The sequence below is a fragment of the Gymnoscopelus microlampas genome (assembly GCF_963454915.1).
Source record: "Gymnoscopelus microlampas genome assembly, chromosome: 3".
Classification (NCBI taxonomy): Eukaryota; Metazoa; Chordata; class Actinopteri; order Myctophiformes; family Myctophidae; genus Gymnoscopelus; species Gymnoscopelus microlampas.
In genome coordinates, this window is record NC_139940.1 from 3,689,574 (window position 1) to 3,707,115 (window position 17,542).

The following is a 17,542-nucleotide window of genomic DNA, read 5'->3' on the forward strand; positions in this document are numbered from 1 at the left end:
TTTCAGATATAAATTATTATATTATAAAACATACATTAACCACTTTAGCCTAATTTTATACCGAGGCTATTTGAAAATAGCAGATCTACAAGCTCACAACGCGTCGCTTTGCGACGCGTTGTGAGCTTGTAGATCGGCTATTTTCAAACATTTTTGTACTTTTACTTTTGGTACTTTAAGTACATTTTGATGCCAATACTTCTGTACTTTTACTCAAGTAAATTTAGAATTCCGGACTTTTACTTGTAACAGAGTACTTCTTTACAGAGCAGTATTGATACTTTTACTTAAGTAAAACATTTGAGTATTTTTTTCCACCACTGCGTGGAACGCTCGTGAGATTTGCAGACAGACAGACAGACAGACAGACAGACAGACAGACAGACAGACAGACAGACAGACAGACAGACAGACAGACAGACAGACAGACAGACAGACAGACAGACAGACAGTTTTCACATCCACGTCAATGAGCAAAGAGTTAATGTTCATCTGACGTCTCTGAGCATGATGTTAACCCCTTCAATCCAGGAACGCGTCTGTGTCTTTTTTGGCTATAACCTATAACCATTATTTTATACTGTGGCTATTCAGAAATATCAGATCTACAAGCTCATAGCGCAGCACCGAGTGCTTAGTGTTAAGCTGGACAGACATGATGCTCATGTGTTGTGTTGTGTTGTGTTGTGTTGTGTTGTGTTGTGTTGTGGTGTGTATTGTTGTGTAGTGTTGTGTTGTGTTGTGTTGTGTTGTGTATTGTTGTGTAGTGTTGTGTTAGTGTAGTGTTAAGCTGGACAGACATGATGCTCATACGCCACAAATTATGGAAAACAGTAAGCCCTGCCAACACAGCTACGTCACACACACACACACACACACACACACACACACACACACACACACACACACACACACACACACACACACACACACACACACACACACACACACACACACACACACACACACACACCACCTTTCTCAATTGCTCTCTCTCTCTCTCCCTCTCTCCCTCTCCCTCCCTCCCTCTCCCTCTCTCTCTCTCTCTCCCTCAACCTCTCTCCCTCCCCCCCTCTCTCTCTCTCTGTGCGTTAAACTTTCCTCTCAGGTCTCTGTGCGTGCGTGCGTCTGTGTGTGTGCGCGCGCGTACGTACGTGCGCGTGCGCGCGTGCATCTGTGTGTGTGCGTGTGTGCGCGCGCATACGTGCGTCTGTGCGTGTGCGTGTGCGCGTGCGCGTGCGTGTGCGTGTGCGTGTGCGTGTGCGTGTGTGTGTGTGTGCGTGTGCGTGTGCGTGCGCGTGCGCGTGCGTGTGCGTGTGCGTGTGCGTGTGCGTGTGCGTGTGTGTGTGTGTGTGTGTGTGCAGTAATTATCTTAGTGACTGTAAAGACGCTGTAATAAGCAGCAGCTTGTTAAAAGGCCTCAGACAGACGTCTCAACATGCCTGTTGAATGACTGGCATCACATCCTCCATTTAAAACACCGTCAGACCTCTGGATGAGGGGATTCCTCCGTGCTCTGTGCCCTTTGCTTATCGTCTCTGTTATGCAGTGGTGGAAAGTAACTAAGTACATTTACTTAAGTACTGTACTTAAGTACAATTTTGAGGTATTTTTACTTTACTATTTCCAATTTCCAATACTTTTACTTTTACTCCACTATACATCTCAAATGGCAAATATTGTACTTTTACTCCACTACATTTACTTGAAAACTTTAGTTACTAGTTACTCTTCAGATACATTTTGCATTTTTTGAGGGATGGGGTAAGACCATTCCATACCTGGGTGGCAGTGCTGTAGAAGGAGAATTTGCCCATAACTATTATTATGAACCGATTAAGACCGGGAACGTATCTGTGTCATTTAAAGATGAACTTTGGCTATTCAAATAAATAGCAGATCTACAAGCTTCATAGCGCGGCACCGAGTGCCCCGCTATGAGCTTGTAGATCTGCTATCGTTTTTTTTTTTTTTGTAGAAGTACACAATAATGGCTAAAATCTAAAATGACACAGATGCTTTCCCGGTCTTAAAGGGATAGTTCATCCCCAAAAATAGTTCCCCCCTATCGTTCAGCCGATTAGCCGAACCGGCAGCGGTTCCGGTAGGAGACACAAAGAGTCTCCTTTGAGTTTGATAAGCATGGACCCCCATTGTATAGGCCTACCATCTTTAGTTATTTACCGTATACAGTGAGAACATAACAGTGCACATCTGTTAGGAGACCTGGGGGGCGGGAGGGGGGGCAGCAGAGCTACTGGAAACTGGCAGATTGACAGGAATCATCACATGTAATAAAGGATGTGTGTCTTTGATCTTTTCTCTCTCTCTCTCTCTCTCTCTCTCTCTCTCTCTCTCTCTCTCTCTCTCTCTCTCTCTCTCTCAGGGTTCGGTGTGGGCCTTCGTCATCAACTGTTCCATCAGCATGTCCACCCTGTGCCTCCTCATCCTCATCGTGGCTTTCCATTACAAGGATGTACGGGTGAGAGACCATGCACACACGCACACGCACACGCACACACACACGCACACGCACACACACACACACACACGCACACACACACACACACACACACACACACACACACACACACACACACACACACACACACACACACAAACTAAATACAAACTAAGCTATGGTGACTAAAACAATGACTAATTATGTTGACAATTTCGTGAACAAATAAAAACTAGACTAAAATGTTAGTGAGGGACAATAAGTGGAGAAGAGATCCAGCAGAACTAAGACGCCTGGGTGTCACATGCGTTGTTAACTTGTAGATCTGCTATTTTCAGCACACAGCTAAGGATAAATCAGGCATTACGGCGCCATCGTTGCCCGCCAAAAATACACGTTAGTCGACTACATCAACTGTAGATTTAGGCGACTAAAATCTTCTGATGTTTAGTCGACTACAACTGGACTAAAGCTAAAACGGTCCATCTTGGTTCAACTTCATTACTGGAACCTATAGCCTGTCATTGTTCTTACAATTTACAATGTAGGCATTTATCAGGCACTCTTAATCCAGAGCGACTTACAGTAAACAAGGTGAACACATACATCACACGCATAGAGACAGTGCAGTCAGTGGTGGAAAAAGTAATCAAATTCTTTACTTAAGTAAAAGTACCAATACTGCAGTATAGAAATACTCTGTTACAAGTAAAAGTCCAGAATTCAAAATTTACTTGAGTAAAAGTACAAATGTATTGCCATCAAAATGTACTTAAAGTACAAAAGTAAAAGTACCTAAATTGTTTGAAAATAGCAGATCTACAAGCTCACAACGCGTCGCATCGCGACGCGTTGTGAGCTTGTAAATCGGCTATTTTCAAATAGCCTAGGTATAAAATATGGCTAAAGTGATTAATGTATGTTTCATAATATCATAATTTATATCTGAAAAGTAACTAGTAACTAGACGCGTCGCAATTCCGGGGAAATTGCAGAGTGTGGTTGCGCCGACGCCGGTCGGACTATCATAATGTCGTCTGGACAGGTTTATCGCAGGGGTCCATAGATCACGTGTACCGATTTGTGTGAGATTTGGAAAAAAATTGTAGGAAAAGGAGCAAAAAGTGTGTTTTGAAGAAAATTCAAAATGGCGGAAAATCTATCCTGACGCAAATGGGCGTGGCCTATATGGGGAGCTGCGTAATGACCCAAGGAATCTAGGGGAAAAGAAATTTTGATTTTACGACCTACGGTTCAAGAGTTATAGGCCAAAAGGTAAAGTGGGCTGTTATAGCGCCACCATGTGGCCGACTGGTGTGATTATTTTCATAATAATTTCGCAAAAAACTATTAACCTCCCCTCCAAATCTTGTAACTGTAGCCCTTACGGTTTCCGAGAAAAAAATACTTGAATGGGAGTTTTTGCAATTCCCTTTAAAGTGGATGGGGAAATTTAATGCACAAATAAATCAATATCAAAAAATCTATCCTGACGCAAATGGGCGTGGCCTATATGGGGAGATGCGTAGTGACCCAAGGAATCCAGGTGAAAAGAAATTTTGATTTTCGGACCTACGGTTCAAGAGTTACAGGCCAAAACGTAAAGGGGGCTGTTATAGCGCCACCATGAGGCCGAATGGTGTGATATTTTTTTCAATAATTTCGGACAATATTATAAATTATCCCTCCAAATCTGATAACTCTAGCTCTTACGGTTTCTGAGAAAAAAATACTTGAATTTTAGTTTTTTCACTTTTCCATTAAAGCGGATGGGGACATTTAATGGCACTAATAAATTAATATCAATTAAACTATTCAACCAATCTCTTAGCCCTATACACGCGCACGATTCCCGATTTAGACGGTCATTTTGACATATGGCACAACATTAGGGGATAAAAACTGTGGGAGGAGATGCGTCTGAAAAAAAGTTTATCTATAAATAAAGATATAAAGTGTATAGAGTACTATAGTCTGGTTGCCCTGTTGGGCAACCACACTAACTAAAGTTTTCAAATACGAAAATGGACCCTAACGGGTCCATTTGGTTCCATTTGTACACTCTCAGAGTTAAATTGACACAGATTTTACAATATAAATTGCGGTCCAAGTGATAGAAATGCCATTAAATGGGGGTCCGTAGCCCTAATGCATGTCAAACTGGGCGTCCTTGAAATTAAAATGGTTGAGAATCACTACTAGAGCCGTAAAAATCTTCTCTTATGGGGGTCCCTGGCATAACTTTTGAAATGGGGGTCCGCGGGCTAATAAGTGTCAATTTGGGGGTCCTTGACATGAAAAAGTTTGAGAACCACTGGTCTACATAACATGCTATCTAAATGACATTTAAAACCTTTGCATAAGACTGCAACTCTTCTCACAGTTCAGCGTATACAGGTGAGTTTATAAGATGAGACTCACAAAGTGAGTTTTTTTTAAAGCAAACATTTGTAACTCAAATCTTTGCTTCATGGGGGGTCCCTGGAACAAAACATTTTGATATGGGTCAAGGACCCCCGAAATGATATGTAATTGGCCACAGACCATGCACCCATTTCAAAATATTTCGTTCCTGGTACCAGTTTTAACTCCAATATGTGCTTCTGGGGGAGAAGCACATATTGGAGTTAAAACTGTTTGCTTTAAAAAATATATATATATTCAAAGATTTGCAGTTTTGCACACATTTTCAAAAAATAGTAGATCCACCGAGTGTGTTTGAGCTTGTATATCTGCTATTTTTGAATAGCCAAAGAAATCTAAAAATGACACAGATGCGTTCCTGGTCTTAATGGATTTATTATTGTAAGTTTGATTGATTGGTTGAATACTTTATAAATACATGGAAACAGTACATGGAAGTACAATTCACATTAATAGGTCCTCTAAACTGGATCGCTCATAAAAGCACCATGGCTTATTTAAAATGAGATCCCCACGCACTCAAATCATGATGACATGATATACACTACTATGCAGAACGTCATCAGCTTACAGGTTACTGGTATGAAAAACAAGAAATATGTACAATAAACAGTTCAAGGAGGGGAGGGTGGGAGGGTTAAGACTTTGACAGGGGCCAGTTTGGAATCGCAGCCTCCTGAATGTGTTTTTTTTAGGGCACTGAGTAGGGTTTTACACTCCTTTACTCCTTTGGGTAGGGCATTCCACATTTGTGTTGCATACCATGAGAAAGAGCTCATTCCCTAGTTTGTGCCAAATCTGGGTTGAACAAGACCAAGGGGGGGGGGGGGGGGGGGGGGGGTTAAAGTGGTTAAAGCAGGTACTGTAACGTATGATATCTTTAGGGACATATCTCTGTTTTTACACTGTAGAGGAGATTAGAAAATAACTGGCCTCTAACTTTTTCTAGGTCAACTTCAGGTCCTCTGTGTGTTATGTAAGACGAGAGAGAGTGTGTGTGTGTGTGTGTGTGTGTGTGTGTGTGTGTGTGTGTGTGTGTGTGTGTGTGTGTGTGTGTGTGTGTGTGTGTGTGTGTGTGTGTGTGTGTGTGTGTGTGTGTGTGTGTGTGTGTGTGTGTGTGTGTGTGTGTGTGTGTGTGCAGAACAGAGATAAGGCGATGAACATCTAGGGTGGAGCTAAAAACGTAGACAATGTTCACCACGTGTTGGAAGAAGACGTATGCAGAAGTTTTAACTTTAGGAAAAGTATCAATACCACAAGGTAGAAAAGAAGTAAAAGTCCGCTATTCAAAATGTATTTGAACAAAAGTACGAAAGTGTTGGTATAAAGCCACAATTACGCAGAATTGTCTCATTTCACACGTTTTCAAAATTGTATAATAGAAATCCTTTGAAAATAGCAGATCTACAAGATCACAATATGTCACATCGTGAGCTCGTATTGTAGAATGGGGGCTGTGCGGGAATGCTGTGACTTAACACAATTTATAATGTAGGCATTTAGCAGACACTCTTTATCCAGAGTGACTTAGAGCCTTGGTTCTCAAAGTGGGTTCCGGGGACCCCTAGGGGTACTTGAGGGGGTTCCAGGGGGTACCCAGCAAAATGTGTAAATATAGCATCAGAATCATTTTAACCATTTATACTTTGGCTATTCAAAAATAGCAGATATAGAAGCTCATAGCGCGGCACCGAGTGCCGCGCTATGAGCTTGTAGATCTGCTATTTTTGAAAAATCTTGAAAATTTGTGCAAATCTTTGAATATATGTTTTTTTAAAGCGAACATTTGTAACTCAAATCTTTGCTTCTGGGGGTCCCTGGAACAAAATATTTTTAGATGGGGGTCCGCGGCCAAATACGTATCATTTTGGGGGTCCTTGACGTGAAAAAGTTTGAGAACCACTGACTTAGAGTAAAGTAACCTATTATCTGTCTAAATGACATTCTATCCTTTGCATAAGACTGCCAGGTCGCCAAGGCTAGGTCAAGCGCTACGGGCTAATAGGTGTAATCTGAGTCTTCAGACTCTTGAACCTGATTGGTCAGTTCTGTTAACAGGCGGTCCGCTTGATGGATGGGTTTAGCGCTGCGTTTGACCTATAACCCCCACCGGGTGTGTTGTGTTGTGTTGTGTTGTGTTGTGTTGTGTTGATTGACAGACGCTGGGGTCCATTAGTCAGACTGACAGGCTGAATGCTTCATGGCCCTTAGCGAACGCCGAAGGAAAGCTATGCAGCGACAGAGTGGACCGATAACAGAGCAGTAGCTTCTTACAACAGGCTCTGTCAGGGTTGCGTGCAGCCTTTCTACCCCGGTCTCAGTAGCCTCGCCCTACTGGGCGGGGCTTCTTTCGCTCTACATTAGAAGAGTTGTGAACGGTGGGCGTTGTCAGAGTCTGATACAGCCCGAATACCTCAGCACCGGCCTCAGTGGCTTGCCTCGTTAATCACTAGGCTCTCAACCCAGACCTCCTGGGACCGACTCCTGCTTTTGACATTGCTTTTTCCAACAACCGCGGACTACTTTTTTCGCAGATAAAGTATAGTTTTGGACCGCGGCGGAGGTGCCGAACTTCGCAACGTTCGGCACGGCAACTCGCTCGCTTTGGCTCGCTCGGTGGTGCCTCACGTGGCTCAAGTTCGCTTGGGCCGGCTCGCGCCGTTCGAGTTATGTAGAATCGTAAATCATGTTTTGTAGAGAGCGTTTGCCCCAGCTGCCACTCAAAGTGACTACTGGCCAATCACAGCGTGTCCTTGCACAAGCGTATTGGCCAATCACAGCGCGTCCTTGCACAAGCGTATTGGCCAATCACAGCGCGTCCTTGCACAAGTGGTATAGGTTTTGAGATCAAGCTGGACTTCACATAACTTACATGGAGGTTTTTAAATACGTGGCCGCCTAACTACCGATAGGTTGAACTCTGACACTTTAACCCCCTAACTCAGGGGTGATGCAACTTTGATGATGGAGAGGGCCACTATTTCCACACTCACTACAGAGGGTCACATTGTATATACTGTCGGGCAGAGGCCTTAACTTTTTTCATAAATGAATGCCGTACTTCGCCATTCTATGTCACACAAAAGTAGCAAAAGTTGTCGATCTACAAGCTCAAAACGCGGCGCAGTGCAACGCGTTTTGAGCTTGTAGATCTGCTATTTTTGATATTTTTGAATTGGAATCTCGATTTCTTTTTTGCTCATTTTGAATTGGAATCCTGAAAAGTAACATTTTTATTTAATTTTAAATGCATTTAGTTATACTTACAGTATGTTAACTTTATGAACTTAAATTGTAACAGCTGGAATCAATAATATATCAGTAATCCGATACTAACCTGCGGGGCCGCATTAAGTGAAGGTGGGGGCCGCATGTGGCCGCCAGTTGCCCATGTATGCCCTATAACTACCCGCCCTGCACTCCATTGAGAGAAGCACTCAGCTGGGTGAAGCTGAGAACAGAATTCCCCCGGTGGGATGAAATAGGTCTAATTATTACAACTCTCTCTGAGTGTAAATTTAGACTGTAGAATTTGACTGTGTAATAAGTTTCAAATCCTCTTTGTGTTGTTTCAAAGCAGCAGCAGCACAGGAAATGAGTGTTAATGTAGAGACACCTGGTGTGGTGAGCAATGGACTGAAGAAGGTTTCTGATTGGATAATGAATGAAGAGAGGAAACTATAATGATAACAGAGAATCTTGTATGGTTCACATGCCTTCCTGTATCAGAGGTGGGCTGTGGACAGCTAAAAAATGAATAGCCAACTATGACGCAGGCACAGGAAATGTACCAGAAATGTTTGTATTTATTGAAAAAGTTATTACGTACCAAAACATCCTTGGCACTAGGATCCAGCAGCATTCATTTTTTGGAGCGGTACTTCAGCGTTGAATTCTGGGAATTGCAGTTTTACCAGATCATAGACAGACCAAGCTGTAATGACAATGGCAAACGTGAAGTGTGGCCAAAAAGACTAGTAAGGTTCATTTTGTTCATATTAGCTTGTGTTAGTTTGTGTATCGTCTCACCTTTGCCCTGCTTCCAGACAAAAAGACGCATCAATTCCAGGGAATCTTTGTCAGTTTTTTCCTCTCTTTTCGAAGGTGAATGAACCAGATTATTTGGAACCTGAGTGCAGAGAGGAGGGTGATTGTGGGTGATGGCTGAGTTAAACAGTCACACCTGCACTGAGTCAAACTAATTGGACTCAGAGCTAGTTAATCAACACACACACGCACACACGCACGCACACACACACACACACACACACACACACACACACACACACACACACACACACACACACACACACACACACACAGTATAAATCAGTCAAACTAAACTATTAGGCCTACAACAACACTATGGCAAGCAGAGCAGTGTGCGATCGCATGGAAATAAAAGAATGCTTTTGACCATGAACCTTGGCTGTCATCTGTCTAACAATTCAGCCTGTTACAGAATAACTAGACTGCTAATTCTAAGTAATGCGACCATATATAATCATACACATCTTAGCTGCTCTCCACCGGGTTACCTGTTAGTTTCAGAATAAATTATAACATTCTACTGATGACTTTCTAAAGGCCTGCATGGACAGACTCCCACTTGATCCTCTGGTTTTATTAATGGCAACTTGCCATAACCCCACTGCAAGAAATACGTACCTGAGAGACTAAAAATGTATTTCTGTTTATAACCATTAGGCTACTAGTACTATCTATGTAAGATATGGTGTTTTGGTATGAAAACCCAATTTATTTTAATTTAACCACATATCCTACAGTATATCATAACATAACTACATTTCAAACAAACCAAACTCAATGTTCTTGCTTCGTCTCATTTGTTCATTTGATCGTACAGTGTTCTCAGTTATTGTTATTTCATTCTCTGATTTATCTCTTTATGGTTATACTGCAAGGTAATACATCAAATGTTGTATCTCTTTATGGTTATACTGCAAGGTAATACATCAAATGTTTTATCTCTTTATGGTTATACTGCAAGGTAATACATCAAATGTTTTATCTCTTTATGGTTATACTGCAAGGTAATACATCAAATGTTTTATCTCTTTATGGTTATACTGCAAGGTAATACATCAAATGCATATAAATAGTCATCTAGAATCATAGGTAGACCAAGATCCATCATCAGTTTAGCAGTATAATGTAAAAAAAATCTATAATCTGTACATTGAAACTATACACACTATAGGATGCCAGGTCTACAAATGAACCTGGCATCTGTCTAAATAACATGCTATCTACATTACATTTTAACCTTTGCATTAGCCTGCAAGGTCTTCAAGGCTAGGGCAAGTGCGAATCTGCAGTTCTAATGGCAATAGGCTCTATGCACACTCAGCAGCCATACTGCCCTGCCAAGGTAAAGAGCAGTAACTACGAAAAAAAAAAAACACTGAAAAATGGGTTTAAAAGTGATTCAACTGGTTAGCCAAATGAGATATCGGCATATAAGTGATATTACACTAATTTTGCATCTGTTCTTGAGGTAATTGTTTATCCCCCAAAATCACAAAGGCTAATTTGACCTTTGGGATACAAAAATAAGTCGGCGTGTCCCAAAACGTAGTTACTGCTCTTTACCTTGGCAGGGCAGCATAGTATCACTGCCTTCACAGGTGTTACCAATGATACTAATGAAGGCTCTGTTCCATTTAGTGTAGCACAGTGGTTTCCACGACCCCCGATAACTCTGAGAGTGTACAAATGGAACCAAATTCATTAGTATCATTGGTAACACCTGTGAATGTCTTCACAATATGGCTGCTGTGCATAGAGGGCTATGGGGGCAAAATGTGTTCCTAGTTTGGGAGCCAGAAGGGAGAAGAGTTATACTGGTGCATCAGCTGTGAAGACAAGACAGCAGCCAAGCACACATACAGGGTGTTCACTCTCCATTCCGACATCTCACCACTCCGACTAGTGGCTTCCGCGTGCGGTTAGGGTTAGGGTTAGGGTTAGGTATAGGGTTCGTCAACGTCGGAAAGGCGACATGTCGGAAAGGAGAAATGCACCCCACATACAGTACAACACACGTTCTCCAGTGTTGTCAGGGTTTACTAAAGTAAGTGATTGAGCTAGCCATGGTTGACATGATGCTTGTATACAAGCGTCATGTGGCCGAGAGTCCCTGGTTTATAGTGCCGTTCGATTTTTTACATTGCCAACTCTCACATTTACATAAACGCTCAGATTTCAAATATAAAGTGCTTTTTTTTCCTTCTTTTTTTTGGTAATGTATCAGAGTGCAATACACCTTCCAACCATTAGTGTCGCATGGTTGAAAGTATTGAAGAAAATTTGGAGAAAATGGCCGGTGATGGGATTAAAATGCTTTTTATTGAACAATACGGGAGATACGGGTACTTATACACATCCGTGGCTCGGGGATAAGCACTTTATATTTGAAATCTGAACGTTTATGTACATGTGAGAGTTGGCAATGTAAAACAATTGAACACCGCTATAAACCAGGGGGACTCGGCACCATGACTGTCATGGTATGACAGTCATGTTTCAGGGCTAGTAATTGAGCCATCAGGTGGTTGAGACAGATGAGGAGGAATGCAAAGCAGCAGCATGCAGCGCTGAGCTGTTATCTGTTCTCACTGTGGTGTTATCTGCTCTGATAACCTGACACATGTCCACGTACACATCTCATTTGCATCCGCCAAACTGACTGAGGGCCTCTTTGTTTGGCTGCTGACAGAAACAGACCCAAACAAAACAAACCGCCGTGCGTGTCCAGTAGATCAGACGTGTATTTAAGTCCTTAACCATTCAATCCTTTATAAAGCAACTGTAGAATTGTAAACCGTTCAATGCTTTATAAGCCAACTGTAGCATTTTGAAATCATTTCTTTGACAGACAGTGTAAGAGGGCTAGAGAGACCAGAGCCAGATGGACACCAACACACCACAGGTTGATCACATTTAGTGTTTGTATTTGTCCCAGTGAATCGTTTAGTGTTTGCATTGGTCCCGTTGGTTACACATCCCTTTTCAATCAAGCGAGTGTGAGTCATTATGAACACACTTCCTTCCTCCCAGAAACTATGTCAATACCGCTTAAACAAATCCACACAATCAGGCCTGTGGTTTCTTTAAATGAAGGAGAAGATCCTTGAGCCTCAGGACTGGCTTCTTGTACATTTAAATACAATACAGCCACCCAAGAGCCATGTCAGCAGTGTATCCATGGACGGACAAACACAGTACGATAGGGGTGGGAGACGATATGCGTATATTTGGCCCATGATACACCATATCTGCGATACTCGATATACTGCAAGAAATGTAATCAACGATATATCATGATATCTGTGACTGAAAAACAAAAAGAATACCCATAAAAGAAAGTACAGAGTACAGAAGTCCTGACGTCACTTGTTCATCCCCTGGTTCGTAAAGTAATTTCTCTATGGAGAATAACATTGGGTCATCTTAGAATCGTCTCATATAAGAATTGTGGTCCAAAAATAAACAAACTGTCTCGATACTGCGATATTGTCAGGGAGGAGGCTCTGTATCGTATGATAGTCAGTCACTTATATTTGAAACAGTCTGTTTCTGGCAAAAATGTGTAACTCATTTGTCGGAAGTAACATTATCGTTTTCTCACCGTCAGTTGATGGTTCATATCCATAAGGGTCAAACCGCCGGGGTCATTTGTTTATTTTTGCAACACAGTTCTCATTTGACATGATATTAAACACGTCTATGGGGATTCAGAACGGGGGTGGAAAACCGCGAACCAGGTAGGATGTGTAAATTACGTCAGACTTCGGTGCTCTATTAGATTTGTGTGCATCTAGACCAATTATTTGTTTACCAACATTGAGACTGGACACACAGGTGATTGTTTCATGCAATCAATTCCCAACATATTGTTTCAGGGTTTCTCCGGTTTCAGTTCATTCAACCTCCTCCTTGTGTGTGTTGGCTAGTGAGGCGCGTCCTAGCGAGACCTGACAGAATGGGGTTCATTTGGTGCCGGCCTGCGCGCGCATACTGGTTCTTATCAGTGTGACGTCGCCTGTTAAGGGCTCTATAACCAACTGGCCTGGTACAGAGCGACAGTGGCTCAGGGGTAGATCGACCGGATGGAAGCCGCAAGGTTCCCAGTTTGATCCCAGGCTCCCCCAGAGTTAGTGTCGAAGTGTCCTTGAGCAAGACGCTGAACCCCTAATTGCTCCTGATGAGCAGGTTGGTGCCTTGCATGGTTTCCCCTGCCATCAATCGGTGTATGAATGTGTGTGTGAATGGGTGAATGTAATGCACAATCTATGTAAAGCGCTTTGGATAAAAGTGCTATATAAATGCACCATTTACCATGTGCATGCATAGTGCCTCCTCCCAACAGTAAAACACTGACCGCAACCTGTCCACAAGAAAGGATGCAAAATAACCCCTCTAAAATATCTTGTGCAAATTAAATTTACAGAGGGAAATGCTTTCTTTATAATGTCTCAGCATCACATTTCCATCAAGTCTTACAACTTTAAAGAAGCGTTGTGTTGTGTATTCATATCCTACTATAATTCTAGTAACCTCTGTTTGTCTGTAGTGGTGTCACTACCCGGTTCTCCTCAGTGGCTGGAGCAATTGCTCTGATTTTGCACACAGCCATTGACCATTACCATCTGAACTTAACTGTGAAGCCCGTTTTTCAATTTCATCAAATCTCAGCTTCTTATTAGCGTTTGTGTGTCAAACAATGTCGCCTCCCGGGTTGCCAGATCATGTGCGCACATCCCCCCACGGATGCGTCGACCGGGTATGGTCTAGTATTTCATAATTATGACCAATCCCACCTAGAGGCATGTTCATAAAAACACAACATGCTTTGTGTTCATATCCATCCCAACATGTGGTATATGTTCATGAACGCACACAACACGCTTTGTGAGGGACAGTCATCCTCACAGCACAAAGACATCATATGACATTCATATGATGATACAAACATGTACGTCTGATGAAGGACATGAATAGAGATCACCAGAAAGACACAAACTACACGGTTTGTTCATTACATCAAAGACACAATTCTCCATCTGCATCCATTTGTAGCTGTTATACAGTCCTGTGTTTTATTCATTATATATCCATCTATCTTTTATTTTAGATATTTTCTTGGGGGGGGGGTTCTGCCTTTATGTATAGTGTAGTAGAGATGGACAGGACACGGGATGGGGAGAGACATGCAGCAAAGACTGTCGGGAACGGGACTCGAACTCGCGGTGCGCTGTCAGGCGACTGGTGAGCCTATAGGTGCCCACACCGCTATGCCAGCGGTCCGGGCCTCCATCTATCTTTTATACAAGTCCTACGTTTTATTCAATCACTCAATGTCATACCATGTCCTCAAACACATGATCAGAATCATTAAATACAAAGTAGCTTCAATGTAACTAAATACCTTTACAAGTAACTTGTAGTGTATCTAGTTACGTATTTTGAAAGAGAGCTTTTAGTGTTGCTCAGTTCCTTTTGTATGTGTGAGTAGCTTAGCTAGCTACATTTTTAAAATCACTTCCCCACCTCTGATCATATGTTAGTTAGTCTGATCAGTTCTCAAATATGTCAAGGATCCCCAAAATGTATATATTTTTTGGTAACGAACTACACCTGGAGGTATCAAAGCTGGTCTACAAGATACACCACAACATTGGGATACCCATGTACCTGTCAAAATACGTACAAAAACGTAACTGAAGTCCACAATCACAACACCAAAGGCAGCTCCACTGATCATGTTCAACCCAGATTTGGCACAAACGAGGGAATGAACTCGTTCTCATGCTATATGCAACTAAAATGTGGAATGCCCTACCCAAAGGAGTAAAGGAGTGTAAAACCCTACTCACTTTCAAAACTGCCTAAAAAAAACACCTTCAGGAGGCTGCAATTCCAAACTGGCCCCTGTCAAAGTCTTAACCTAACCCCCCCCACTTTATTGTACATATCTCTTGTTTTTCATACCAGTAACCTGTACACTGATTGTATGACGTTCTGCATAGTAGTGTCTATCTGTCTTTCTTCTTAAATGTCATCATGATGTGAATGCACAGGGATCTCATTTTAAACAAGCCACTCTGCTTGTATGAGCGATCCAGTTTAGAGGACCTTGTATTGTGAACTGTACTTCCATGTACTGTTTCCATGTCTTTTCTAAATAAAGTATTCAATCTAAGGTAAGCTACTCTGTCTGGCAGCCTAGGAGCTCCATGAGAATGCAGCATGGTGGTGAGTGTCTGATAACATACTGAGGTAATGAAGGTGATTGTTGAATGTGTGTGTGTGTGTGTGTGTGTGTGTGTGTGTGTGTGTGTGTGTGTGTGTGTGTGTGTGTGTGTGTGTGTGTGTGTGTGTGTGTGTGTGTGTGTGTGTGTGTGTGTGTGTGTGTGTGTGTGTGTGTGTGTGGTCTTACAGCTCTTCGTCATCGATCACAACCAGGTGGACTGGCGCATCGCCATGACCCGCCACAGGCTGCTGGGCATCTGTGTGGAGCTGCTGGTGTGTGCCATCCACCCTGTGGGCACCTACTGGGAGCTGGGCACCCTGCCCCATGTCCCCAAGCAGGTAGGACTGGCATCACAGTCATAAGTACAGTCATAAGTACAGTCATAAGTACAGTCATAACTACAGTCATAAGTACAGTCATAAGTACAGTCATAAGTACAGTCATATGTACAGTCATAAGTACAGTCATAAGTACAGTCATAATAAGTACAGTCATAACACATCGTTGCTGTCGGGCAGTAACCTCCTTTTTTTGTTTAAAAAAAAATGCAGATCTACAAGCTCATTGCGTGGCACGAGTACCACTCAATGAGCTTGTAGATCTGCATTTTTTGAAAAATCGTGAAATTTGTGCAAATCTTTTAATATATATATATATTTTTTTAAAGCAAACATTTGTAATTCAAATCTTTGCTTCTCGGGGGTCCCTGGAACAAAATATTTTGAGATGGGGGTCCGCGGCCAAATACATACCATTATGGGGGTGGTCCTTGACGTGAAAAAGTTTGAGAACCACTGCCCTAAGCCAGGGTCTCGGAGTCGGACCCCCCTTGTTAAAGACCCCAACTGTTCTAAAAAAAAAAAGCCCATAATTTGACCTTTTTTTTCTCCACACAGCCCTACCCAGCGGAGGAGTCCAACGGTTCCTCCTCCCTGAGGGCCCCCCCCCTGTGCGTGTCCCCTCGCCACGGCCGGGCCCTGGTGGAGGTGGAGCTGCTGCTGTCCCTCCTCATGTTCCTCCGGCTGTACCTGGTGCACCGCGCCATCCTGCTGCACAGCAAGGTGCTCCTGAGCGCCTCCTACAGGAGCATCGGCTCGCTCAACAACATCAACTTCACGTTCCGCTTCGTGCTGAAGGTGCTGATGAACAAGTACCCGGCCCGCACGCTCACCGCCTTCATCCTGGGCTTCTGGCTCACCGCCTCCTGGATGCTCACGCTGTGCGAGAGGTACCGTTAACCACGTCGTTTATACTTTGCTTTGCGCTTCGTCGTTTAACCCTTTAACACATTGAGTGCCAATCGCGTAGTTCTACGCAAACCTAAATAATTGCGCAGCGCGCCAGTCGCGTCGATCTACGCGAAGTGGTCTTTTTTTTTTCTTTTTTTTTACTCGCAGGTTCACATTCCTTTTTCGCCACGACACATTTCATCGTAGCACCATCGGAAACGGAAATATCCGTATCCGGAGATTTTCGTTCCCATCCGCCTCCGCTCTAAAGCGGAAACTAAATCTCCATTTTCTCGGTTGTTGTTTTAACCGCTGTAGCTTCAAAATGGACAATATCGGATCGAAACGGTCTTCTCTGGGCGTCTCACACAGCTACCCTGTGTGTTTACAAACAGTTTAACGCGCGATTTTAAGGTATTTAGCGAGGTCTGTGGCGACGTGAAAAAAAACCCGCTGGCACTGGTGAGTACATTATGATATTAAACTCTGGCATGGAATGTGTTAAGAAAGGGAATTAAAGCATCTGTGTCATTTTTAAGATTTCTTTGGGCTATTCCAAAAAAATAGCAGATCTACAAACTTGTAGATCTGCTATTTTTTGAAAAATCGTGAACATTTGTGCAAATCTTTGAATATATATATATATTTTTTTTTTAAAAAGCGAACGTTTGTAACTCAAATCTTTTCTTCTGGGGGGTCCCTGGAACTAACTATTTTGAGATGGGGGTGGTCCGCGGCCAAATACATATCATTTGGGGGTCCTTGACATGAAAAAGTTTGAGAACCACTGATTATAGCAACATAAGTGTTTCAGAAAACTGGTAGGATTTAGAAGACATTTGTAGAATCGGCCTCAGGTCTTAATGGGTTAATTAAAGTTAAATATTATTTTCATACATTGAAGTATGAAAATACATATATATATATAATATATATTTGTATACAATTGAAATAAATTCTATCATGTCGGCTATGATGCAAACCAGTCTGTTTAGAACACTATACGTACACTAACTACGTATATCTGAAGAATTCAAATCATACCGTATCATCATCATTTATTTATCTTCTACACACATATCAGTACAGCACGTACAGTGCACACATACATACAATTTTGTACAAGTACAATTTTGAGGTATTTTTTACTTT

General features: G+C 42.4%; 1 protein-coding gene across 1 annotated transcript in view; it reads left to right on the forward strand.

Annotated features, from left to right (window-relative positions):
• The first annotated feature begins 2,391 nt into the window (after positions 1-2,391).
• Positions 2,392-17,542, forward strand: part of kcnn4 (potassium intermediate/small conductance calcium-activated channel, subfamily N, member 4) — a 52,401-nt gene continuing 37,250 nt past the window's right edge. The window contains exons 1-3 of the mRNA XM_084052628.1: positions 2,392-2,482; positions 15,350-15,499; positions 16,058-16,389. Of these exons, the coding sequence (XP_083908754.1) occupies positions 2,426-2,482; positions 15,350-15,499; positions 16,058-16,389 (539 nt within the window). The 5' untranslated portion in view covers positions 2,392-2,425. The remainder of the gene's footprint in view (positions 2,483-15,349; positions 15,500-16,057; positions 16,390-17,542) is intronic.